A 27364-nucleotide genomic window follows, 5' to 3' on the forward strand; every position below is an offset into this window, starting at 1 on the left:
ATCCCCCTTCTATGATCTTTTGTCCCTCAATCATTGACAAGAGTTTAACCCCTTCCAAAAGACCTCTAGCTTCGGTTTCGTTAAAGTAGTGACACCGCAAGGGCCAAAATATGAACAAATAAAATGCCCATATGGTCTCTTATCAATCCACCAAAACTTTGCTCTCCTTCAACTTTATATATAAGATGGACTATGCATGACGTACACATGTTAAGAATCATTTGGCTTTTATACATGCGTGTGTAAAACAACGAAATCATAAAGAAAAGGCGAACCATTTCGAGAGACGTGAGCTTTATTGGATCCATAAACTATTTATTATTAATTAGTATATATAATTACTAAAAATGTCGGTCCCAATTAATCTTCACCATTAGACGTGAAATTAATTAAATAGTTGCATCTATTCTATTGACTAAGCTCAAAATTCAAAAGAAATTTTCTCAAATTTTAAACCACACCTAAATTACGGATTTCACATCTGTAAGTAATTGTGACCCTCTTTCTACTAAAGGTAAATGACCTCATTGTATACAATTGCCTTCTTTTTTTTCCGATATCAGGCAAAAATTAACCCCACTTGGCTAACGGACTTATATGGTAGCATAAGCCCCTTGATGCACATATAATGTTTCTCAAGCATAGTCCTTGCTTATACCTAGTATATAGTCCATAATCATTCGATGCCCCATACAGTACATGTAAAAATGGACATACATTGTGGTATAAACTTATCAATTAATATCCACAGGATGCATGTACACCACTCTAATACATAAGTTCATGCCAAAAGGGCTTCATGAGAATTAGTTAATCAGGTTTCAAAAAATATACACTCGAGCAACTATCGTGCAGGATAAGGTAAAACAAACAAGCTAAAACAACACACCCTCAATACACAGATAAACCATCCCACATCACACTACCCAATATTCCCTCTACTCCGAAGTTACAATGATCTTCCTAGTAGCATGCCCGTCCATGATCTTCGCCCACGCCTCCTTCGCCTCAGCCAGTGGAAACTTAGAATCAATCACAGCCTTTATCTTCCCATCTCTCACCAAGCCCACCATACACTCCAAGTTCTCACCCTTGGGTGACACCAACAGAGGCACAAGCACCTTCTTGGAAAACGTCAATTTCTTCATAAAATAAGTTAAGAAAGTCATTGGACCAGGTGCTATATAGATCACTTTCCCATTCTCACTCAAGTTTGGCTCAAAAGTAGGCCATGGGATATTAGTCGCACAGCTAATAGCAGCATCATATTTTCTGCCTGATGGGCTCTTCAGGGCAGCACCTTCGGGGTCTTATAATCAATCACCTCATCAGCCCCCAAGCTCTTAACCAGCTCTATGTTGCGGGCACCACATGTGGCGGTCACGTGAATGTTGCCAAGCTTTGCTAATTGAACAGCAAAGTGCCCAACCCCACCTGACGCAGCAGTTATCAACACATTTCTCTCTTTATTGGTGCTACTCTTTTCAAGCTTAGACCAGCAGCCTTAGTAAGTGCTTCTAGCGCTGTGACGCCAGCTATGGGTAGGGCGGCGCCCTCTGAGGCTGACACCTCTGGTGGCCTCTTCACAGTCATGGTCTTACTCGCCACTGCATATTCTGCAAGCCCACCTCCATTCTGCCTCTCAGTAATCCCACACAACTTGGGAATCAGATTTGATGAACAACGGGATGAGAGAGTATACTATAATCCAATTTTATCTATGCTATTATCCAATGGGTTTATGGGAACAACAGCCAATAAAGTCATTCCCATCTGATAAATGATGGAAAGGATGGCGAGGGTGGGTTCATTCTTTAATCCACTTGTCGAATGAGATAGTGCTTTGATCTACTTGACCATAGAAAATCTTTGGTCATAAATGTCATCAATGTCTAATCAAAGGTTGAAGGCAACAGACAGTGAGTGGGACCCACCAGTGCATGATATGACCTGAGTGGTGGGTCCCACTCTCTTCAACACCATCCACCCATTTGTTAGATGGTGATGACTTATGACTTGTGTACTTTCTTTATTTAATTGGCATTGATGATCCAATTAACTGCAGGTTTTCCTTAATCTATTGGATTACCGTAATATATCCACAAACATAGGAAAGACACAATAGACGGGGTACTTTTCAAAAAACATCAACAGAAAGTGGTCTACTAGGCTTACAGTGTCATAATCTCAATGCTATACTTAAAACAGATTTTCCTTAGGATAACCAAATATATTCAGAATAACAAAATAATCAGCAAAGGCAGCAATCAAATATGTTTGTAACAATGGGAAAGTACAACACATACATCTTGAATAGGGTATAATATATCTGTTCTCCAGTTGGAAGTAGAAAAGAACTGTAGTTTTGCGTGAGTATCCAACATTGGAGCTAGGCATCATCTTCATGGTCGGTTTTCAGAACTGATGGTGGATGCTACAGATGCATATTACACATCATACTACAGGATGTGCATGGTGATATTTTCCTTAGTAATTGCTTCATAATGGATTAAGGCTAAGATACTATTACTATGTATTAAAGCTTGACCATGCAGTGAAGGTCATGTTCACTCACTATGACGTTTAGCATGCTCACTACTTTGTCGCCTACTTTGAAATTCTGGACTCCGGAACCAACTTCAACAACCTCACCAGCAACATCTGTAACTGTGCAGTATAGAAAAGAAGCATCAGATAATTGCTTCAAACATTTAATACTAGCACTCTTTGAGATTTAAATATGTCAAATTATGAAATAGTATGGATGAAGGAAATACATCTAAGAAGCTGTAATAATCACGAGAAAATAAAAGGAGGAGAAAAACATAATGTCAGACTGAAAGGCATAAAGTACGTTCAACTGCATGCCAAAAGAAATATTGGTTTTAATCTAAAGCACCAGAAATAGCCTGTGCAACCAGTGCAGAGGATATACACGTGAGGATGACACAGATAATAATTTTGAGTTATTGTTAAACATACAACTAGGGAAATGTATACAATGGGACCATTTATTTTTTATACAAGAATGTCACAATCATTATTGACCGTTAGATTTGAAATCGGGTGGTTGAAAATGTCTCATTGTTTACACACAAAGTTCAAAATAGACCATCTATTGGATTTCACATCCAATGGCCAGAAGTTATTGTGACCTCCTTGTACCAAACATAAATAGTCTCACAGCATACAATCCCTACAACTAAAATACCCAAGACAGGTCAAATAGATAAATGCTACTTATTTTTATATGAAAATCAGAATTGCAGCACCACATCATATACATAATCCGTGGCCTGTGCTTTGCACTACATGGACACTAACATAACTGAGACAGAGAGGCAGAAACATAACCAGTCAGATCCATTCTCTGTCGGTGCCTCGGCTTTCTTCGGCCCCGCTACTGATGTCTGTGCGCGCATGTCAGTTGAGAGGGAGGGAGGGTAGGAGGGAGGGAGAGAGGGAGTGGTTGGGGTGAGAGACTTTTATTTGATGTATCGTTAACTTATGTTTTAGTCTCAGGCAAGCTTTCTATGCTTCCCCTAAAGCAGAAAACTTATATACTTCCCCCTATCCAAACGTCCATTTTGAATGGACGGTTGAGATAGCCCCAATCACAATTTCACGTCTCTATACTATTTAATTTTTAATATTTTTTCTATAAAGTATTTTGACACCAAATTTTGGGCTTCCACTTCTCTATTAAACGCACATTTGTAAAAAATAAAAAATAAAACATATTCCTAATAAAATAAAATTACCAAAATACCCTTGATAGTTTCAAGGGGTATTTTAGGTATTATATTTTATCAAGAAATTATTTTAATATTTCTTTTAGGTGCACCCCATTGATATGATGACACGTACCAAATTTAATATTCATACAATATGTAGAAAAAAACCTAAAAATAAAATACTCTGAATTGTCGCATCTATATCAAAAGGTCAATGGCTCACTTGATCTAAATTGGACAGCTGGATGAGGGGTTAGTATATGACTTCTATGCAGTAGGGAAAGTATAGAAACCGTTACCTTTAGTCTAATAGAGAAGTTAGTTTATCAAGCTGTATATAAATATTCATGTCAATCAAGAAAAGATGATCATACATCTAAGAATATGATTAATTTTATGATGTGCATGCCACACAGTTCAGTATTTGGACATTGGCGGAGAAGTTGCAGAAACAACAAAGAAAGTGATTTCCGAAGAAGTATCATCACAAAAATAGAACCCATGTGAATATTTATGTCGCAATAGACATAGGTCTCTAGCTAAAACCCTAACTCACACAAGAGATGTCAGTTTGTTCAAAGACAGGATATGGGCACATGGGAAATAATAAAATTGAAAGAATATCTACACATAAGCTCATGGGAATCCATTTATAAAAATGTAAAAGATGCCTTATCAAGGATTTTCTTTGATGGAAGTGGAATTATTGGGAGTACTTAAATACTCTCTGAGTCATTCTACTACAATGACATCAAATGTTAGGGAAATATATGTACAGATCATATTAGGGGGGGGGGGAGAGAGGGGGTCAATTTGAAAATGGGATCACGTTTGTCCCAAATTACAGGCGGCACCCCCATTTCACGGGGGCTTTTTTTTCCCAAGTTTCCCCCTTGTCCGGTAATGCGAACACCGGACAGGTGGGGTTTATACTATGCAAAGAAAAATTGTTGTCCGGTGTTTGAAATACCGGACAACTATCTGCTATCCGGTGCGCATGTCAGTTGAGAGGGAGGGAGGGAGTGGTTGGGGTGAGAGACTTTTATTTGATGTATCGTTAACTTGCGTTTTAGTCTCAGGCAAGCTTTCTATGCTTCCCCTAGAGCAGAAAACTTATATACTTCCCCTTATCAAACGTCTATTTTGAATGGACGGTTGAGATAGCCCCAATCACAATTTCACGTCTCTACACTATTTAATTTTTAATATTTTTTCTATAAAGTATTTTGACACCAAATTTTGGGCTTCCACTCCTCTATTAAACTCGCATCTATAAAAAATATAAAAAAATATTCCTAATAAAATAAAATAACCAAAAGACCCCTGATATTTTCAAAGGGTATTTTGGTCATTATATTTTATCGAGAAATTATTTTAATATTTTTTTAGGTGCACCCCATTGATATGATAAACTTACCAAATTTAATATTCATACAATATGTAGAACAAAACCTAAAAATAAAACACTCTTGAGTTGTCACATCTGATCAAACGGTCAGTGGCTCACTTGATCTAAATTAGACAGTTGGATGACGGGTGAAGTATATGTCTTCTATGCAGTAGGGGAAGTATAGAAACCATTCCCTTTAGTCTAATAGAGAAGTTAATTTATCAAGCTGTATATAAATATTCATGTCAATCAAGATAAGATGATCATACATCTAGGAATATGACTAATTTTATGATGTGCATGCCACAGTTCAGTATTTGGACATTAGTGGAGAAGTTGCAAAAACAACAAAGAAAGTGATTTCCGAAGAAGTATCATCACATAAATAGAATCCATGTGAATATTTATGTCGCAATAGATACAGGTCTCTAGCTACAACCCTGACCCACACAAGAGATGTGGGTTTGTTCAAAGACAGGATATGGGCACATGGGAAATAAAATAAAACTGAAAGAATACCGGCAAATAAGCTCATGGGAATCTATTTATAAAAATGTAAAAGATGGTTTATTAAGGAGTTTCTTTGATGGAAGTGAAATTATTGGGAGTACTTAAATACTCTCTCAGTCATTCTTCTACAATGACATCAAATGTTAGAGAAATTTATATACGGACCATATTGGGGAGGAGGCGGGGGGGTCAATTACAAAATGGGATTACGTTTGTCTCAAATTACGAGCGGCACCCCCCTTTCGCGGGGTTTGTTTACCCCAGGTTACCCCTCTATTCGGTACTGCGAACACCAGACAGGTGGGGTTTATACCGTGTAAAGCAAAACAGTTGTCTAGTGTTTGAAATACCAGACAACTATCTACTATCCCCAAAACCAGCAAACCCTCTCTCTCCAAACATCATGACTCGGAATTTTTTTAAAATAATCTCTCTCAACCCTTCTCTATCTCATGCTCTCTCTCCCCCAAACCATCTCTCTCTCCCATAACCCAACTCTCTCCCCTAACCTTATTGGACCAATAACCATTCTAAGATTAAAAGTCCTCAAAACACAACACCCACTGCATTCATTAGAAATTTCATTTGCAAACCCTTACATTGACCCATTTGCAAAGCAAAAGCGTAAAAGAAAGTTTGCATCCCACCGTTTGCAAACCAAAAGCTTTAAAAAGAACTTTTGCATCCCAAACCCATATAATAATAGCCAAAGACAGAGAATCGTAGAAAGAAAGATCAACGCTTACCCAAATAACCTTACAATAGGAAAATACATAGGGCCAAGGAGTAAAGGTTAGGGGAGAGAGATGGGTTATGGAAGAGAGAGAGATGGTTTGGGCTGAGAGAGCGTGAGAGAGAGAAGGGTTGAGGGAGATTGTTTTAAAAAAAATGCAGAGTCACAATGTTTGGAGAGAGAGAGGGCTTGCTGGTTTTAGGGATAGCAAATAGTTGTCCGATATTTCAAATACCGGATAGCTGTTTTGCTTTGCCCGATATAAACCCCATATGTCCGATGTTCGCATTACCAGATGGGGGGGTAACTTGGGGGGGTAACTTGGGGGGAAAAAAAACGCCGCGAGGGGAGGTGCCGCCCGTAATTTAGGATAAGTGTGATCCCATTTTATAATGGACCCCCCCCCTCCAATTAAGGTCCGTATGTAAATTTCTCCAAAGGTTATTGGCTTGTAAACAACAAGAAAAAGGTACCCCATCTTAACCACCTGCTGGTTTTCATTCCTGGTGCAGTTAGCACAGATGTTCAGTTTGCATAGAAGCCACAAATTGCACATACAAATGGAAGTTTCATAAGATTTGATGTGAGAATGTGGAGCTTGGCATATTAAAGGCAGGGCAATGATTTCAGGATGTGAGGGCATTAAATGGGGGTTACGCCAACATCCACTAATAGGATGTTCGTATCAGGTCGTTGCATTTCATTGGGCAGCAGGGGTGTTTCATGGAGCAGCAATAAGCAAAAAGAGGCAGCCTTATAATCCACTAAAGGCATAGGGTTGCAACTGCAACTTGTTTTGTCACGAATTGGTTGATTTGGTTTACAGATTTGGTGAATAGCTGAAAAATCATGAAAGCTTTGTGTCATAATATGAGTCTATGAACCATATATAATGTCTGAATATAACCTGGTCATTGCAGATATACATGATAGGATCTAGAAGAATGCCACCAAATTGTTAGTAAAGGTGTAGGAAGCAGAGGTGGATCTCATTTCCAACCCTAATGGTGGGCGGGTGGAAAATATGTTTGCCAAGAGGTTGGATGAAAGAAAATTTGATTAGTTCAGAAAATGGTTTAGCATGGTAAACGTGGACATGAGGTTGATGCATTTGTTTGATAGTTGACAAACTCTACACTCACTAACAACTCATCTTCCTTGTCATTCCTAGCTACAACAAACCAAATGCATATAGCATAAGTTACGTTCTCACTAGGGTTGGTCATCATCCACTTATAAAGGGGCCCATTAGCTTGTGGGACAATACGGAGTGGTGACCTCTATCACGGTGAGACCCATCAAGCACTCCCCAAACCCCTTGAAGCACTTAGGACACTATTGGTGGTATGCACCTCTACTCTCATGCACAAATCTTTTAAATGGGCTTGTAGACATGGTATGGGGATTCAATAAGTGATCTTAATATTGCAGAAGGGGTATTTTTGTTAGTGTCCACAAATGTTAAGTGTAGAGCACTATGGTTATTCCTAAGTGAATACTACTGATTCGATGTCATTGTAGTGGTTACAAAGTTTATATTTAGAGCTTAACTAGATTTAGAGGAACTATGCAAAATTCCCACACCCCATGAAATCCTATAAGTTACATTTAAAAAAGGGGTATGAACCGTCAAAATTACTTTAGCTGCCATTTTCTTTGTTCCATGGCTACAAAATGAGCAAGCTTTTGTCATTGAAAAGGGTATTGCTGAGATATTCACTAAAAGACAAGGATAATTATGAAGTAGAACTCGTAGGTAATTTATTAATATGAATGCCCTTGCCTTTTTGTGAAAATTATAAAAAAGTCCTACTTTAGATAACAAAAACAACCTTTGCCATTTAATGAGAATATCAACAATTCCCTTCCGAATAACAAAAATACTCTTATGTAACTAAAGTAACTTTTACAATTCACACCATTTCTAAATGTAACCTATAGGGTTTCATGAGTATATATATGTATATATATATATATATATATATATATATATATATATATATATGCGCAATGATCGAATGCAACGGTTGTATCATACTATAATGCAACGACACTTCTAGAAAACCATGTTTGTGGTATTTGTATGACCTCAAATTTTGCACACACACTCTCTTCATCTCAATAATCAATCCCCCCCGAAAAAAAAAGTTCAATTTGAACCCTAGATATGGTCAAAATGAGTCCCCTCCAAAAACAAATCTAGACCATTCATTTTGTGAATTTCAAGATCTTAGCCTTTATAAACTCAAAATCTTTTTTTTTTTTTTTAACATTGTTCATCTAATGATAATAAGGCCATCCAAAAAAATTGGAAATGAAAAAATCCTTCTAAGGCCTAGATCTAAGCATCTCACCAAAATGAACGGCATATGTTAATTGGGCTAAAAAAATACTTTTTAGGTTGTGTTTTCAATTTTTTCTTGTTTTGTGATTGTTCATAAGAATGAAAAGAGTATATATTTCAAAATTTGGATCAAACAAATGGCCATAAGATGGTTTTTTAAAGTCGTTGCATCATATTACTATACAACGGTTGCATGAAATCATTCCCATATATATATATATATATATATATAGGGGCAACCTATAATTCACTACACTTCAAATCACAAAGATTAATGCTAGAGTGAATTGTGAAGGGTGGATTTACTAACTATGTGGTTTCAGGTTTAAAAAAAATTACTTTTTGTGATGACTTACTCATCAAGGGTGTTTGTGTAAATATCACTAAAAGAATGGGAATTTTTGTCATTTTCATTAGGAGTGAAGTTGTACTATACAAATAAAGTTCTAGGACATTAAATTCTAAAATACCATTATAATTTTGTAAAAATTTTAATTTTACCATTACTTAATGATTAAGTTGCCTATCAAAATAATTTTTAAAACAAAAAGTAATGATTTTTGATAAATACACCCATCACAACTCATTTTAGTGTTAACCTTTGTATTTTGAGGGGTTGTTAACACTAGACAAACCCTAACCGCTTATAAAATCATTAATGGGGCCAAAACATCACAGCATTTATTTTTAAATTGTATTTCACACCGGCACCTCCTTCGATATCTTGGGTTGATAATTTAGGAAAATGGAGAGACTAAGGAAGATGTCACATATATAATTAGAGCTGGGTGGGCGAGGTGGAGATGTGGAACAGAAGTTTTATGCGATTGTTGTATACCATTGAAGTTGAAGAGACATATATGAGACCAGCTTTGCTTTATGGGGTGGAATGTTCGGCAGTCAAGAAACAACATACCCATAGAATGAGTGTAGGTGAGATGAGGATGTTGAGATGTATGAGTGGCAAGACAAGAAGGGATAGAATTTAAAATGAATACATTCGGGAGAATTTAGGTGTGGCACCAGTAAGCGATAAGATGAGAGAAAGTAGACTTAAGTGGGCTAGCCATATGCAGCGCAGACCCATTACAACACCTATTGGTAGGAGTGAGTTAGTTATGGAAGGCTCAAAAAGGAAAAGAGGTAGGCCCATAAAGTATGGGGACTTATGGCCTCATTGAAGTTATGGCCCTTAATAAAGCAAAATGGTGGACCAGAATTGTGTAGCCGACCCAATTAGTTGGGAAAAGGCTTTAATTATGATGATGATGATGATGATGATCAAACATGTACCTCCTCAAAAAATATTATAAAAAATGCCCAAAGTGCTTCTATTCAAGGTCAGGAACCTTAAACAATGAGTTACTTTGAGAAGTGAGAAAATGCTATGAATATAGGTTTTCCATTTAAGAAAAGAGAAAATGGTGCTCGGTTGACACCTTTGGGGTCAGACAAATCTCCCTAGATAGGTCGCCATGGGAGTGTGTCAGTAGTGTTTCAAAAAGTGGCCCACCTAAAGCCCACGCACCTAGGAGGGTCAAGGGGGTTGGGCGCCTCGCCCAAGCCTGGGCGGCGAGAAAATTGGCGGCTTGTCCCTGGGCAACTGCGTAGGTGCCTGGGGCAAGGCACCCAGCGACCAGCCCTAGGCGGCCACCCAAGGTTTGCACCCCACCAAGGAGAAAAAATGCCCCTTGTTGAGTGGCAACGTTTTTTTAAAGATATGTAAAAGAAAGGGTTTAGGTTCATATCCAACCTAAACCCCATTTGAACTATTTTTGAGAGCGAGAAATCTCAAAAAACTTAGTATTTTGTGATTTACATAGGATCGAAGGGTTTCTCAAAGTTACTAGAAATTGATCCAAATATCATCCACTGAGATTAGATTTAGTTTTGGAGACTTTTAGGATTATTAGAGGGGTTTTTAGAAAATTTTGAGATTGGAAAACATCTCAAAGGTGGAAGTTTAAAGACCAAGCAATCAAGGTTAGTAGAAAGTTTTCATTTTTAGATGACCCGTATTATTTTGAGATGTCTTCTTCGGAATCTAATAGAAGTGGTGATCCAGGTTGGAAATATGACTATAACCCGAATTCTTTAGATAAAAATTGCATAAGACGCAATTATTTGTAAGAAGGATACAAAGGGGGTTATAAACCGGTTAAGAAACATATTGCCGGTATCAAGGGGGGTGTTGCCCCATGGAAAAAAGTTGTTGATGCTATTAGAGAGGAGATAAAAAATCATGTGAATATAGTAAAAAAGAAAAAAAGAGGAAAGTGAGGCATCCGTAGCAGAGCTTAGGTCTGGCATTCATGTCAATTACGATGATGATGATAATGATAAGGAGAGGTGTGAAGAGGTGAAGCAGCTTGTATCCAAGATTAGGGGGAAGGGAAAGAAAGTTGTAGTTGGTTCTGAGGGTGGGGGACCTGAGAGCCCTCGGTCTAGGGGGCCTATCGATTGTTTTTTTCCCCGGCCTGACCCTGAGGTTGTAGGAGAGAAAACAAAGAAGCAAACAACTATTGAGAATAGCATCAAGAAGAGAGAGAGAGAGAGAGAAAGAAAGAGAGAAAGAGACAGAGAAGTGCACAATACATTGTTACATGGTTTTATGAAGCGGGCATTCCTTTAAATACCGCTCGCCTAAGCAGCTTCTACACTTTGGTAAAGGTAATTGGCCAATTTAGGCCTGGGATAAAGCCCTCAACCGCATATAAGCTTTCAGAGCCTCTTTCGAAATAAGAGGTGAATGTCAAGAGGGAGATTGTAAAGCCACAAAAGGATGCATGAGCTCAATATAGAATTTATGTTATGACTGATACTTGGAGTGATAAGAAGAGAATAAGCCAGATGAATTTATTGGTGAATTGTACTTTAGGGACAATTTTTTTGAGGTCTACTGATGTTTCTGATAATAACCATGATGCCTATTACATATTTAAAGTGATGGAGAAGGGCAGAAAAGTACTTGTATAATGCTCCTCCTAATGTTGTTGCTGCAAATTTGTTGCGCATATCCTACCCTAGTATCTTTTGAACACCATGCACAACACACTGTATAAACCATAATTACCAAAATCTCTCCATTAACCTCGCGATTCCAATTTCGAAACCCGATTCTGCATTTCCATTAAGGAATCTCCATAGAAACCAATTTTTGGAACCAAAGAAACTCGATTCCTCAATTTCAAAATCTTGATTCAGCACATCTTTAGAAACCATTTTTCGGAACCAAGGAAACTCGATTCCTTAATTTTGGAATCTCGATCTGATACATCTTTAGGAACTTGAACCCATAAATTGTAGGTAGACGTTCCCAAATATATCGAATCTGGATTCTAACAAGGATTAAATCTTGATTCAAAACTAAATAAATTCAAAGTATGAAAGAAAAAAAAAAAACCAATTCAAAGTACATAATTTCCAATGTCTATGATGGTTGTGGATTCCTAAAGGAAATTGGAGCAGAAATCTTCCTTCGAATGCTTCTAGTGGTTGCAGGTTTTCATTATTTTACTTGTGCCACCCTAGACGCCTTTTACTTTAAATTTAAAATGTAACTGATAAATACAACACATACAATTGAAAGTAAAACCATGACGTAGACATAATCCTATTGTCTTTATAATAATGAAGTCAAAATCACAATGTCAAAATACTTATCTTTTATATATAATGACCGTAAATTCAATAGTCAACACAATCACTTTACAATTTCGGAAACCTTCTAATAAGAGACATCCAATATAGGTTCTAAAGTTGATAAGGCTCAAGACTTGCTTGGGGCTTCCTTCTCCATAAAAATAAAATCTCAATTCCTAGTAGGGATCGTCAAATGCATTTCATAGTCCATATTCTTGTAAATCTCCATCTCAAACTGGCATGGATCTCTAATCCATATACTTGAGAAACTTGATTCCAAATATGTTAGAATCAATTCCAAATATGTTAGAATCACGATTCGAAACAGCAACACATCTTAGTTCCACATATGTCAAAAACTCGATTCCATAGATGTCAAAAACTAGATTCTGCATATTTATGAATTTTGACTCCTAGAGTGTCGGTTCCAAGGAGGACAGAATCTCAATTCCATGTGGATGAAACTTGGATCTATTTCAGTCAAAACACGATTCTCAAAAACTAGGAACTTTGTTCCCCACGATTCCTATTGTACGGACAATGATTCCTAAGACAAGAATCTTCTAGCCGGCGACGATTCCGCGATTCCGGTTCCTATAACGATTCAGGTTCCCAGGCGTTTCGAACAACTATGATATAAATCTCATGCTTGAGGCTCTTGGCCGTTTGAGAGATATTTTAGGTGCACTTAAGAAGGCTAGGTCAGTTATAGCCTTCACTTATAGCCACACCATCACCCTCAACATAATGCAAAGATTTACAAAGAAGAACTAGATTGTGAGGTCGGGGTCACGAGATTTGCTACCTGATACCTATGCCTAGATAGTATACATTTGAGGAGAGCCCAGTTGAGTCAAATGTTTACCTCGGATGATTAGAGAGCATGCAAGTGGGCCTTAGCCCTTAAGGTATTTTTTTTTCCGCTTGTCAAAGTCCTCTGCATGGTTGATAGTGACAAGCCCTCTATAGGCTAATTTATGAGGCAATGGACAAGTGCAAGAGAGAGAGAGAGCGTAATTTAGATGATGATGTGAGCTGCTATGAGCCAGTTTGGAAGATTATTGATGAGAAGTGGGATAGGCAGCTACATCCACTATTGCATGTAGCTGATTATTGTTTGAATCCAGCTTTTATTATGATGATAAGGATATATATACAAATGACACAATTATGATTGGATTTAATAAATGTTTGGACGTGCTTGTCCCTAATCAGGATATTCAAGGCATTATATGCACTGATAAGCTAGTAAGTTACAAGTGCGCATTGAAGTCTTTTGGGAGTCGAATGGTGGTGAAGCAAAGGACCAAAATTGATCCAGGTAATAATATTTTTAAGTTCCTCAAGTTCAAGTTTCATGTTTGTTGTTTGTTTTTTATATTTCATATATAATTGTAATTCATAATCAATTTGCAGCCAATTGGTGGAGCCAACATGGGTGTGGTGCTCCAAATTCACAAAAGTTGGCCATTCAGGTCTTGAGCCTAATCACTATCTCATCTGGCAATGAGAGGAATTGGAGTACTTTTGAGAAGGTAATTTAGTTTACCTTATTACTTTACAATTTACTACTTTGTATTAATACCTTAGTCGTTAGTAGTTAGTAATTATTGATTGCTATGTCAATTGTAAATTTGTGGTATTATATTAATTAGTTTCATTTGATTTTATCAGATTCATACAAAGAAAAGAAACATTGCTTGAATCAAAGAGGATCAATGACCTAGTTTATGTGAAGTATATCGATTCTCGAAGGAGTTGTTTGCTAAGAGAGATAAGCGCATAGTTAAGGGAACCTTGTGGGTAGGATAACGATCCCGCTCTGGAACCTCGATTCCATGATTCCTAAAAGGGATCTTGTAGGGACCCCATTTCTTCGATTTTGGGATCTCGCTCCCAAAAAAGGGGACTACATTCCATTCATCAGTGGAATCCAGTATCCCCGTTCCCATCAACCATGGTCTAAGGTTTTCATACATTAAAATCTTGGGTTCCATGTTTGTGGGTTCTACTTTCATTTACGAATGATATTAGGTTACATATTGCCATTGTCCAAAATTCCCATTATTTAGGAATCATAAGTTCCATGATGTTAAAATCTAACCCCTTTTTCGCATAGTACGAAGTTCCATTATTTTAGATTCTTAATTTGAACTAGATATAGTTTAGAGTGACTCATTGTTTTATTAAGTCCTATTGTGTAAGCTATTCCTCTTAATTGTGAGAATATATATTTCATTTACAATCTTATATTTATGATGTTGTTTTAGAGTCTTAAATCTGATTATAGTTGCGAAATGAGAATATATACATTCATTTCAAGCTTTAAAAAGCTTCTTTTATGTTAGTTAAAGAGAGAGAGAGAGAGAGAGAGAGAGAGAGAGAGAGAGGGAGAGAGTAGTTCATCTTGTCCTTTTACCCCTTCGAAGAGCCAGTCTTTGAGAAACAATGGAAGCAGAGGAGACTACATTAGAAGGAGATGACTCTTGAGTAGTAGGATTCTGGGTTGCCGGGGGCTCAAAGGGAATGGTGCATGTCAAACTTGTGTCATGGCCTGAAGATGTAGTAGTCATAAGAAAGACCGACTTATAGAGCGACATAATTAATTTATTGTTATTCACGTAAAAAGAAATATATCCTTTGTTAAGGGCATGGGGAACTTGATAAGGGATCCCTAGTAAATGGCACTTGCACACCTCGAGGCCAATCAGCTAGGGACCTTGATTCTTATACTTTAAGAACCTCGACATTAGAACAGGAGGAACCCCGTTATATGACATACGTAAACCTCGATTCCTTTACCAAGGGAACTTGTACTAGCTATACTTGCAACCTCATTGTTTTGGATAGTGGAGCTTAGATTCATGCTAGTCAAAACATCGAACCCATTGACCTCAGATCTCGCTCCCATAAACCTAAGGATCTTTCTCCTTGTCTTGTTCCTCGTACGAATGTAGATCCTAATCCCAGAGAGCTTCCACTATAGGGCGGTTCGGCGAATCCCGAATCAATCCCACTCTTGCCTTCAATAGCTATGGATAAGAGAGACCCCTTCAAATAAAAAAATAAGGATAAAGCTATGGAGTGGTAGGCTGATGATGATGAGGTTCAGGGGCATGAAGGATTGACATGAGATATGGTCATGGAGGCTTCAGGGACAACAGCCGACCCTCCTAGCGCCACTAGATCTACCTCCCAGAGGACGAGGGTGGAGAAGGAAGAGGAGGAAGCAGAAGCAGATTCAAAAGAGAGATAGGAAGACGACCACTATATTTAGAAGGGAGATGATTCCGATGATAATGGGTTCGACTCCGATCCATATGATGCAGCTAACTCTGCTTTTTCTGATGATGAGTGATGACTGAAGAGTGAAGACTCTTTAGAGTCTTCAAGTCTATTTCTTTCATTTTTCTTTCCTCCTCTTGGTTGTGTGTAAATTGTCAATTTGTAACTATGTATGGACTATGGATATGGACTTATTGAGTATGAAGGAGTGTATGTGGAGTTGTGGACTATGGACAATTGATATGTCCTAACTCCTATGTGCTATTTCTTTCCTTTTCTTGAGATGAATCGATGTCTTGCCGTCTTGGATTATATTTTCCTATTTTTACTATGCGTATGGACAATGGAGTGTATGGACTTTAGATTATGGTATGGACTTATGGAGTATGGTCTAATACTCTAATGTCTAATGGTTTGAAGTTTGAAGTTTGATTTTTTAATTTGAAATGTATGGAATTATGGATGGACTACATATTATGCATCATTAATGTGTTATATGTTTCAATATGTATGTTTTAATTTTTTACCCAAAATCTAACCCTAAACAGTTAGACATGTCAGATATCCCATGCCTTTTATTCTATTGGGCTGCCAAGAACAGCCTACACGTTAGGCGGCCTGGACAATCCCCGCCCCCGGCTGCCTAGGCGCTACCCAACATTTTTTGGAACATTATGTGCAAATATGCTCCTACACACACAGAGAATAGGTAAACGAGTCATCATCTGAGCTTTATCCCAACTATATGGGGTCGGTTACACGAATCCTATTCTGTCATTTTGCTCTTTCAAGGGCCACACCCTCAGTCAAACCATAAGTCACCATATTTTTTCTTATTACTTCTATCCTTAGGGACTTTCTCCTTGCCCTTTTAGAGGCTTCCACTTGAACCAAATCACTCCTCCTAATCAGTGTTGTTCTAGGTCACTGATGCACATGACCAACCACTTAAGACTACTTTCCCTCATTTTATCGTCTATTGGAGCTACCCTTAAGTTCTCTTGAATGTATTCATTCCGAGTTCTATCCTTCCTTATCTTGCCACTCATCCATCTCAACATCCTCATCTCAACTATGCTCGTTTTATGAATATGTTATTTCGTCACCGCCCAACACTCCAACCCATAAATCATGGCTGGTCTTATTGTTGTTCTATAGAACTTCGTTTTCAATTTCATTGGTATACAACGATTACAAAATACGCACAACAGTACGAGACATACATATCCCTATGAAATACCCTTTACTAACACACAATACACATAAAATTAAAGATCCATGACTATGCACATATTAGTACAAGGGAGGCAGTTCTAAATAGATTTAAGCCCTCCCATATACCTCATGAGTTGGTAAAAAATGGGTGGGGAAAAGGCTGTGAAAAAGCAACCCACATGATAGTAGCACCCTCTTGGCCAGAACCTTGCATGAGATGGTCCTAAAGGGGGAAAACATACATCTATCCTAGTGCCATTCACAGCACCCAAATGTCATCTTGTAATTTCCTTTTCCGTAGGCGTGTAGGAAGGTGTCAGAAGCATCAAGCGTGATATTTTTACTTGTGCGCACTGTCTCTATCTTTTTCACTGATAATACAACCTCCAATGAGCTTCTTTAAGTTTAATTTTCTATAACCTGAGAAAAAGAGGTTGAATTTTCTATAACCTGAGAAAAAGAGGTTGGCAGTTTTCTTAGTTGGACCTTAAAGGAGCACCCCATTTCGTGTATATCACTCTGGTTGGATTCAAGAATTTGAATAACTCGTTTGATTGGATTAGAGGAGATCATATATGGTAGATGCAATTTCTAATCTGGCAGCTTTATAAATATCTCTTTTATTTTCTTAATTTTGTAAAAAATAGATCTGAAGACGTAAGAATTTTTTTAATATTTAAGGTAAAAGAACTGGATGTTCTTGCAAGTAAAAAATTAGAAACATTTTAATTATGTTTAAACTCCATAATTTACAAGACATTGATTCAAAGGGATCAGTACTTGTGATCCACTCTAAGGCTGACGCTAATTCGAGAGTTTGGTGGATTTCGTTCTATGGGAAGAGGATCTCTAATTTGTTATTTTCATGTCTTTTTTTATATAAAAGCGACTATTTATATTGATAGAGTATAGAAGTACAATATCGTGAGCAGGAAACAGTTAGGCCTTCCCCAAAACTGGGTGGCCTTTACAAATCCCTAAAAGGGCCAAGAAATAAACATCAAAAATGAAATCCTAAGCTGGACTATAGGCCCCTGTGAGGGGTTAAGGCTAGCTCCCTCCCTAGTTGGAGCATCCGCCTTTGCGTTAGATTCTTTATAGATATATAACCAAGAGACACTGATAGAGGAACAAAGATGATGAATCTCTGCAAAGATACTGTCTAGTCGAGCCAGAGACCCAAGCAATGGTGTTACTAGGGTCCCCTTCAACCAGCACTAGAGAGTTCCAATTGAGGTTGTACCTTCTGAGGCCGTCAAGCAAGGCCATAGCTCCGGTATAAGTTGAGTCTACCATTTCAATGGGCACAACATAAGAAAGGAGAGTTAGGCCATCCGAGTACCTGTACAAGCCTCCACGCCAGGACGGGCCCAGGTTGCCAAGGGAGTAACCGTCAAAATTGAGTTTGATCACCTCAGGTGACAGCGGCCTCCACAGGGAGGCCCGTGGTATCCTTGAAGTCCTTAGGCAGAGAAGAGTCTGCCATTGCTGATGAAAATCCGTGAAACAATAGAGGGAGAAGCTTTTGTGAATCTTCTCTTCTCTTCTCGATGAGAGAAGAAATAGAGGCCCTCTCGCCTCTAAAGATCCTATTATTTCTTTCAATCCAAATGACCAATAAGGTTGCAGAAATAGAAGCTCTCCAGAGGAGGTTCCCAAAATTCCCCCAGGGGGTGCAACGGTAGGAAGAGAAGAGATGAGGGACTGACTACCCCACAGCCAATTAAAGGGGAGGAGGTGATCATTCCAGAGCGACGAGGCCATTTCACAATGAATAAACAGATGTTGGTTGGTCTCTTCGGCAGCGCAGCACATAATGCATCTGTTTAGCAGTTGTACTCCCTTTCGTTGTAATTGATCAAGGGTAAGGGCCCTTTCATGGAGCGTTAACCAGGTAAAGAATTGGATATTGGTGGGTAGAAAGGAGCTCCATCCATGGCAACAATGGAGGAAACGGCCACAGGGGGGAGGGAAGCAAGGAGAGGCTTATGTAAAAGGAGGCAACAGTGAAGGACCCCGTGGGGGACCATATAACTTCCTCTCTCCTTCAGGCAAGAGAAACTGCGAATGAAGCAAGGCTGAGAGTTCCAAGAAATGGTCGAACTCGTGGTCGACTAAAGGTTGTCTAAAGTTCGGTTTCAAGATCTCGCAGTATCTGGGCCAGGGACACTCTCGGCCACAGAGGAAGAGGGGTTGTGAGCTAAGAGGAAGAAGGAGGGGTACTGGTCCTTGAGGGCTGAGATCCAACCCAAGTATCATGTCAGAAGCTTAACCAGTTAACCTAGAGCCCCTTCTGGGACTGTAATGGGTATGGCTAAGGAAACGCTGTTGGCAATGCAGCAAAGACCTCCAGAAGCTGGATAAATTACCTCTCATCCTGCAGGAAGGGAACCACTCATGGTCATCACAGCAATATTTGCACTTGATCACTTCTCTCCAAAGGTGACTGGGTTGGGTAGTGAAACGCCACCACCACTTTCCCATCAAGGCTATGTTTATGGTCCTAAGGTTCCGGATAACCAAGACGCCCCAGGGCTTTAGGTTGACACACCTTAGCCCAATTAATTAAGTGAAATTTGTGGGCTCCTTCCCCAGGCCAAAGAAAAGATCTCATAAGCTTCTCCAATCTGGCTACCACAGCTGATGGCATAAAGAAAGGGACATGACGAAGAGGGGGATATTTTAAATTGTGCCGTTAATAAGAGCAATCTACCAGTCGGTGAGAGAAACCTTCCTTTCCATGACACCAGCCGCCTCTCAACTTTGTCAATGACTGGGCTCCAAAGATGAATTCGAGGAAGGCCGAGGCAAAGAGGGAGTCCAAGGTATGAAGAAGGAAGTTCCTCTACTGTGCAACCCCATATATCGGTAAATTTTCGGACCACAGCCCGATCAAGGAAAATCCTGGTCAACTTAGTTTTTTCTAGGTTCACCCTAAATCCTGTAGCCATCTTGAAACATTGAAGAAAGAGCATTAGGAAATTGACCTCAAGGTGAGAAGCATTGCAAAAAAGGATAGTGTCGTCGGCATTTTGGAGATAGAAAATAAAGGGACTTGATGAGGTCACTAGGAAGCCCGACAGATGGCCTGCATTTTATACTCGAGAAATTGAGGCACTAAATCCGGCCACAATAGCGAAAAGAAAACGAGAGAGGGGGTCCCCTTGCCGAAGCTCTGGCAAAGCTTCGAAGTATCCATGGGGGAAGCCATTGATAAGAACCAAAAATTGGGAGTTGGAAATACACCCTTGAATCCATCTATGCTAACATTGCCCAAATCCCATTCGAGCCAAAGTTTCATCTAGGACTCCCCAATCAACATGGTCGTAGGCTTTTTCCCCGTCTAATTTGATGACCAAACCGAGCGACTTCGAGATATACCGGGAATGAATACAGTCATGAACTACTAGGGCCCCATCAAGGATCTGCCTATCCTTCACAAAAGCCCCTTGAGACAGGGAAATCACTTGACTAGGGACAGTCTTGAGACGAGAAGCTAAAACCTTAGAGAGGATTTTGTACGAGGTCTTAATGAGGCTAATAGGCCTAAAATCCTTGAGTTCCTACGGCTCCCTCTCTCTTGGGGATCAAAGCGATGAAGTTGCATTCTTGGCCTTATGAGTAGTGTCCCGGGAATAGAACTCTGAAAAGAAGGCCTTGATGTCGAGTCTAAGGGTGTCCCAAAAGACTTTGAATAGGGCTGCGAGAAACCCATCGGGGGCTGGAGCTCTATCTCTACTAAGTTCATTAATGGCTTGTAATACTTCTTCCTCAGAGATAGCCAATTCCAAAGAGGTAGCAATTTTTGGGGAGATGGAGTAAAAGGAGAGGTCATCCATAACTGGCTTGGGGCCAGAGGGGGAAGAGAAAAAATTCAAGAAATATTGGATTGCTGCTGCCTCGATGAGATGGGGTTGATCAATGGAATGTTCCCCAACCTTCAAATGAGTAATCGAGTTCTCCCTCCTATGGCAATTAGCAATCTGGTGAAAGTAGGTTGTGTATTGATCGCCGAGCTTGAGCCATTTCACTTTGGCCCTTTAAGCCCAATAGATCTCTTCTTTCTTAAGGACACTGGAGCTGGCTTCGAATTCAGATGGGAAGAGAGGTAGGAGTTCCTCAAAAGAGTCCCATTGCTGTATAGAGAGCAGCCGTGATTCTTTTTGGTGGTGGAAGTTCCCAGGGAGTTGAGAGCTCCAAGATTTGAGGGAGCCTTTAAGATTTGGAGTTTTCTTTGCAGCACAAAACCAGCCCATCCACTTGAGGTACTTTTCATGTGACCGTGAAATTTCTGTGCTGGGAGTTGAGAACTCCGAGATTTGAGGGAGTCTTTAAGAAGTTGGAGTTTTTTTTGCAGCACGAAACCAACCCATCCACTTGAGGTTCTTTATATGTTACCAAGAATTTTCGGTGCTGGTATATTGAGATTCACTTGAGGTGCTTTGGTATGCTCTGTCTTCCTCAACGCCTAAAATATTTATAGGAGCAAGATCTTATTAATCTGTTAAGGGTCATAACCCGGTGCTGGTCCAGTCTACGCAGGGTCCCGGGAGGAGTGGGCTGGAAATGGTCCTAACCCTTGGCTTTTTATGCACAAAGTGGCCACTCTCAGGACTCGAACCAGCGCTCTTGCGCTCACTATCCGAGCTTTCTAACGTCACACCAAGTGACAGCCCCTATCTTATTAATCTGTTACAAATCTATAATTCAATTTCTGCCAACACATCCCTATTATCTACCATTTTAGTATGTCCCAGATCGAAGCTCAATGCAAAGACAATGTAACATAAATTTGGACAAACAGTAAAACCAATAGCAAATACCATCCTAGTTTTGTTAAATGCTGTAACAGTCTTAAAAATCAAGGTAAGAAATTGTACATCTAATACAGCAAATAATACCATGAGGCATAAAGATTTGATCCCTCACCTGGAACAAATGGGAACTTGCCAGGCAAAAAGGGCCGTACCATGCCTTTCTGATATTTCCAATCAGCTGGATTGAGGCTTGCTGCCTCCAATTTGAGTAAGACCTCATTCTTCTTTGGAGTGGGGATTGGAATCTCTACATGCTGCAAGGGAAAAAGGGTGAAGTACAGTAACTTAGTATTTGATGATCTTTTTAGTAGTGACGAGGGTTGGAAATCAAAATGTTAACCACTTTGATTCCTGTAGCATAGGAATAAATATTTTGGCACATAAATCACCATGAAACCTCTACATGGAATAACATAATTGGAGTCTTCATCGCGAGCGAGGCTAAGGAGGATCTTGAAATGTGAACATATCAGAGATATTAAGGATATATGAATGAAAAGAACCACTTTAATAGTTTAGTGGACTATGAACCCCCTGGAGACTAGTATTTGTTTGAGCTTCCATTCTGACTAATCTTCTTGGTTTCTTTGCATTTATTTACTACTTCTAGATGTTGGCCGGTGATTCAGTGAAGAAGCAGTTAGATTGCCACTCTCAGGCCCTGGGTAGGTTTAATAATGAGGTAAGATGATCTCTGTCAGTTACTGGAAACTGAGGCTGGACAGTAACACAAACTAGCCAATGGAAAGAAGAGTAAATTTCCTGTATATAACAAGATGATTGAAAAAATTGGCCACCTGGCTGCGTAGGCGGCCTGGTCGACAATCTTCCTAGGCAAGGCCTTGGCGGGTTGGTCTAGGCAGGCTTGCCCAAGGCTGGGTGGGGGCGCCTTGGCTGATCTTGGCAACCGCCTAGTTCCTGCCACCTCCTTTAAAAAAAAAAAAAAGGACGATTAAGAAGAAAAGAAAAGTTGAGGCTTATTTACGGCCCCTCTCTCTCTCTCTCTCTCTCTCTCTCTCTCTCTCACACACACACACACAAGGGCCCATGTGCTTTCTCTACATATAAGAAGGAGAAGAAGATGGCCCCCAAATATTTCATGTGAGGCCTCTCTCTCTTTCTCTCTCACACACATGCACACAAAGACACATATGGACCCATATACTCGCTTTGTACATGTAAGAAGAAGAAAAGAAGATGACCTCCGAGTGTTCAATGCAAGGTATCTCTCTCTCTCTCTCTCTCTCTCTCTCTCTCTCTCTCTCTCTCTCTCTCTCTCTCTCCATGTTAGAAGAAGAAAAATAAGAATGTACTGCAATTGTTCAAGATCTCTCCTTCACAAACTCGGCTACATATGCACTATCTCTCTTACTCTACATATAAGATAAGAAAAAGATAAGGGGGGCTGCCCACTGGCCACCTAGGTGGCTGCCTTCACCTTTTTGAACATTTTGTAACATATTAAGGCAGATCAAAAGATGTCTGCTTGCAACAGACATTAGATTACCTTGGGGTTAAATTAATGGCAATTCTTCTTGTAAAACTCACCACCATTAAAAGGAAGCTCGTGTACTCTTTGCCTGTTAGCAACATGCAGACAGAGCAGTAGTAACTTTCTAAAAAGAAAACAATGACTGATGGCTTTGAAATCACCAATATTTTGCAGTAAATTCTTGGAAACACACTAGATCTCATGTATAAAATATTACAGAAATAGCAGTTACATACGCATGATTGACTATTAACCAGAATGACCAAGTCGACTCAGTCTTGGCCAAGTTTCTCGACCTTGGCAGGTGCCCAGCAGAGATTAGCTGTACATATCTGCCAGGTAGTTAACCTGTTCTGCTGAGATACTCTTACAGCTTGCTGTAAATTTTTTGCGGTTTTGATGAAGAAATATTGTTTGGGCTATATTAAGCCCTATTGTTGATCAAACTCAATCGAAATTTGATAGGTTTGAGCAGTTCATTTGAGATTTTATCTTTTTCTCCTTCATTTTTTCTGAGAAGATAAGTTTTTTTTGTTAACCCCACTTCAATCAGCCAATAGCTAAATTTCACTTTCATTTTTATCCAAATTCATTGAAATTTGGTTCTAGTTGAATGTGATTCAACCCTCTACAAAATCCCGAAACTAATTTGTTGGATCAAAGCCTAGAAATAGAGAGATTTGACCAGAGACAACTCAGTTTTTTCCCCTTTTTTTTGTTAAACTCGGTTTTTTCTTTTTGTTGGATCAAAGCCAATGCTTTGATTTCTCTCACACTTTATATCTAAGTCTGTTGAGAATTGGTAACATGATTCAAAACCCTCTACGAGATCCACATACTAGCTTGTGGGATCAAAGTGCTTTGTCCTGAAAGTTCTGAATTATTTTGGGGGACAAAAAGCAGTTTTCTCTTGTTCAACCCTACCCCAATCTGCCACTGCTTAGATTTCTCCCTCATTTTTTATCCAAATTAATCTGTGTTTCTTGATTAAGTTTTTTCATGCATTTGCATTTTCTTATTTTGGGATTCTCCTATTTTCTTAATCTTTTCCCCAAGCCCTTTGTGGACCATGGTAGAACTCTGGCGAGTCCACTAGGACTCGCATGAGTTACTGGCTCGGGCACGGGCCATCCCAAACTGAGTTGAGTTTTCAAACCTTGCTAACAATCACACTTACATAATGGAAAATGAGTCCACGAGTCCCCCAGCCTATAGGACAGTATAGTCGGGAAAGCCCAGATGAATACGAAGAGACTGAGATTGAAGGAGAAGAGACAATTCGAATGCCCAAGAATTGCAGACACATTTTACCCAATATTTTTTGTGTGTAACCAATTTTTTTGGTGCATCTGGATGGGACCTCCACATGCACAAAATTCAGAGTTCATCAAACCCCTACTCAGTCAGAATCAGACAAGAATTTATTAAGATGCAAATTAAGTGAAACAATAAAAAATGAAGCAGAGAACATCTGAGGATCCACCATATAATGTAAGACACAAAATTGAATGTTCAAGAGAAAAAACCCAACTAAAAGGAGAAAAATTAGGTAAGAAGAAAAAAAGATTTAGGGGGTTGATTCAGAAAAAAGAAACATAAGAGAGAGATAGAGACCTTCAAGCCCTCAGCACCTCCACCATAGCGGTCGTAGCGAAGGGCCTTCATAAGCTTGGCGGCCATGGCTAACAAAGGGAAAGTAAGGAACAGGTACAGCAGAAGAAAAGGCTTTTAATTTTAGATGAAGCCTCCTAGCTGCCACTCAGAAACCAAGAGGATAATGTTTCTGATAATGTTTCATACCAGTGTTCTAATGCCGGGAAAATACTTTTTTTTTTTTTTAATAATCACCATTTTATAATTTTGGCAAGCTGCGAATCAGAAACCAAGAGGATAATGTTTCGGATAATGTTTCATACCTGTGTTCTTATGGCGAGAAAATACTTTTTTTTTTTTTTTAATAATCACCTTTTTATAATTTTGGCAACAAGATCCGTAGCAGGTGGTTTTATTACAAATAATAAAAATTTTAAAAATAAATAATATATTGATAAAATAAATATCAACTACTTGATGCCATTCATACAACTTAATATGTTTGGAAATATAAAATAAAAGAACAAACAATTAAAAGAAAAGATGTAAGAGATTACTTCAACCGGACTTTTTATACCCCACACCGAGTCACCACATCCAATAGTACGGGATCTTTTATACTCCACACTGAGTCACCACATCCAATAGCGCGGTATTAGCGGTTTAGCTTCAATCTCGAACCAAAAAAGTTAATTTCGGCCAAACTAAATAACCATCCTTAAATCTCTACAAAACCTTCTCTACAAAACCCTAACTAAAAAATAATTAGGCTCAAACCCTCTCAACCCAGAGAGAGTCTCTATATTGGGCATGCCCCCTAGGGTCCTTTTTAGGATTAGATCATGAGAAAGATAAAGTATCTCTGTTGAGTGTGCCCCTTAAGGTCTTTTTTAGGATTAGATCATGAGAGAGAGAGTCTCTATGTTGAGTGTGCCCCCTAGGATCCTTTTTCTCGAGAGAGTCTATGTTGGGCGTGCCCCCTAGCATCCTTTTTAGGAGAGAGAAAATAAGTGAGTAGGGAGAGAGAAAATAAGAGAGTAGGGAGAGAGAGAAAATAAGAGAGTAGAGAGAGAGTAAGAGAGTAGGGAGAGAGAAGGGCATAGCCCTTACGGAAGATAGATATAGAGTTTGTGGGTGAGTGATGTGTGTTGAAATGAGAAAGAGTACCCCTATTTATAGTGAAATTTAGGTCTAGGGTTTCCATAATATGTCTTTTTTTAGATTGAATATGGACCGTCGATCAAGATGACTTGTGGGGTGAGAGATATGAGTTATCAATTCCATAAATGGGCCATCAACATTATGGAAAGTACATGAACCATTATCCCCCTTTTTTTAAACCATTTTCCCATGAATATTTTTAAATAAATTAAATCTACTAAAGATATTATGCATACCATAAATTGCATATTCCATCTCCATCTCATATTTTCCATAATAATATTTCAATAATATCAAGTTAAGATATTCTTTCAATAATCAATATAAGAGATAGTCAATATTTCCGTATCAACATTTGACCGCATGCTACAAGATGTAGTTACCTTTTTTAACAAGCTTGAAGACAAAACAAGATAAAGTATCCAAGGGTGGGGCGTGCCACCCATGTATGGTATGTGGGCCCCACCTAATACACACATGATGGCCCATGTGCACTATAGGCCCCCATGAATTTTTTTTTAATAAATATTTTAAAAAATAAATTTTAAAACATTATAACTTTATAAATTAATAACTTCATTTTTAAAAGTTAAAAAATAAGAAATAAAAAAATCAAATGACTTACAAAAATTCAATTAATAAATCTAAAATAATTTAATAATTAAATAAACACAATTAAATTAATATGATGAGAAGTTGATCCATATGGTTCAGGAATTCAATCAACAATCACGGGGTACTCTACCTTCAACTGTGGACTACCTACCAGTGCTTCCCATGACCCACAGTCCAAACATGGGCTCATTAGCGGGTCACAAAAGTCTGGTCGATGAGCCAAGGAGTACAATCCCAGTCTGTGGATTACAGGTCCTCCCCTAAAGACAAGTCAAAATCACCACGACCTGATGTGACCACAGCTCTATGGCGCATATGGATATCTCTCATATATGCATATACTTCACGCAAAGGTAGATATCAAGTTTTCCCGAACGATCTATCTATATGCACGCCGTGTGATGGAACAATGATGATGTTTTAGCCCCCGTCCCTGTAGGCCTACCATCTCACACAAGGGTCACACAATCCCTCGGCTCACTCATCTAGGCATAAGCTCCGACCTTATCAAGGGCTAACCCAAAAACCCTTTTCGGTTTATTTTTTATACCCAGATACTTTGGGTTTTCCAACCGACTGGCCTAGATCGTCAAACACAATCTATTATCCGCAAATATCATTTATTTAGTATGGTCTTCGAAGGACCACACTCTCACTGAGTTTATGTTCCACTATAGTAAATATTTTTCGTTACACACCTGTAAAGCCTTTAAAGGCCACATAAACGCAATACTGTTCATAGGTTTCACTTACTTGTCAGTGCAAGAGAGAGACATAAACCCAACACTGTTGACAGGTTTCACTCACTTGTCAGTGCAAGAGAGAGAGATGAT

At 39.0% G+C, this 27364-nt stretch overlaps 1 protein-coding gene across 6 annotated transcripts; it reads right to left on the reverse strand.

Annotated features, from left to right (window-relative positions):
* Nucleotides 1-718: 718 nt before the first annotated feature.
* LOC18438255 (chloroplast envelope quinone oxidoreductase homolog) lies at nt 719-24926 on the reverse strand. Of its 6 annotated transcripts, none has more exons than XM_088870216.1 (6): nt 24777-24926; nt 23178-23250; nt 22468-22595; nt 21783-21924; nt 2576-2667; nt 719-1635 (listed from the first exon to the last, which is right to left on the reverse strand). In XM_088870216.1, the coding sequence occupies exons 4-6, from the start codon at nt 21823-21825 to the stop codon at nt 1450-1452; spliced, it is 321 nt and encodes a 106-aa protein (XP_088726342.1). In that variant the 5' UTR covers nt 21826-21924; nt 22468-22595; nt 23178-23250; nt 24777-24926; the 3' UTR covers nt 719-1449. The 6 variants fall into 6 exon arrangements, with proteins under 6 accessions (XP_088726342.1, XP_088726341.1, XP_088726344.1 ...); XM_088870215.1 differs by having other exon boundaries at nt 22468-22598; XM_088870218.1 differs by lacking the exon at nt 23178-23250 and having other exon boundaries at nt 22468-22598.
* Nucleotides 24927-27364: the final 2438 nt, after the last annotated feature.

This window comes from Amborella trichopoda, chromosome 6 (assembly GCF_054954075.1).
Source record: "Amborella trichopoda isolate Santa Cruz 75 chromosome 6, AtrichopodaSantaCruz75HAP2 v2.0, whole genome shotgun sequence".
Classification (NCBI taxonomy): Eukaryota; Viridiplantae; Streptophyta; class Magnoliopsida; order Amborellales; family Amborellaceae; genus Amborella; species Amborella trichopoda.

Coding starts and splice junctions, on each gene's coding strand:
- LOC18438255 (XM_088870213.1), bottom strand. CDS start 24,842: ATGGCCGCCAAGCTTATGAAGGCCCTTCGCTACGACCGCTATGGTGGA. Junction 2,668..21,782: donor CAAGTTCCCATTTGTTCCAG/GTGAGGGATCAA, acceptor TATACTGCACAG/TTACAGATGTTGCTGGTGAG. Junction 1,636..2,575: donor TGAGCATGCTAAACGTCATA/GTGAGTGAACAT, acceptor ACTGAGAGGCAG/AATGGAGGTGGGCTTGCAGA.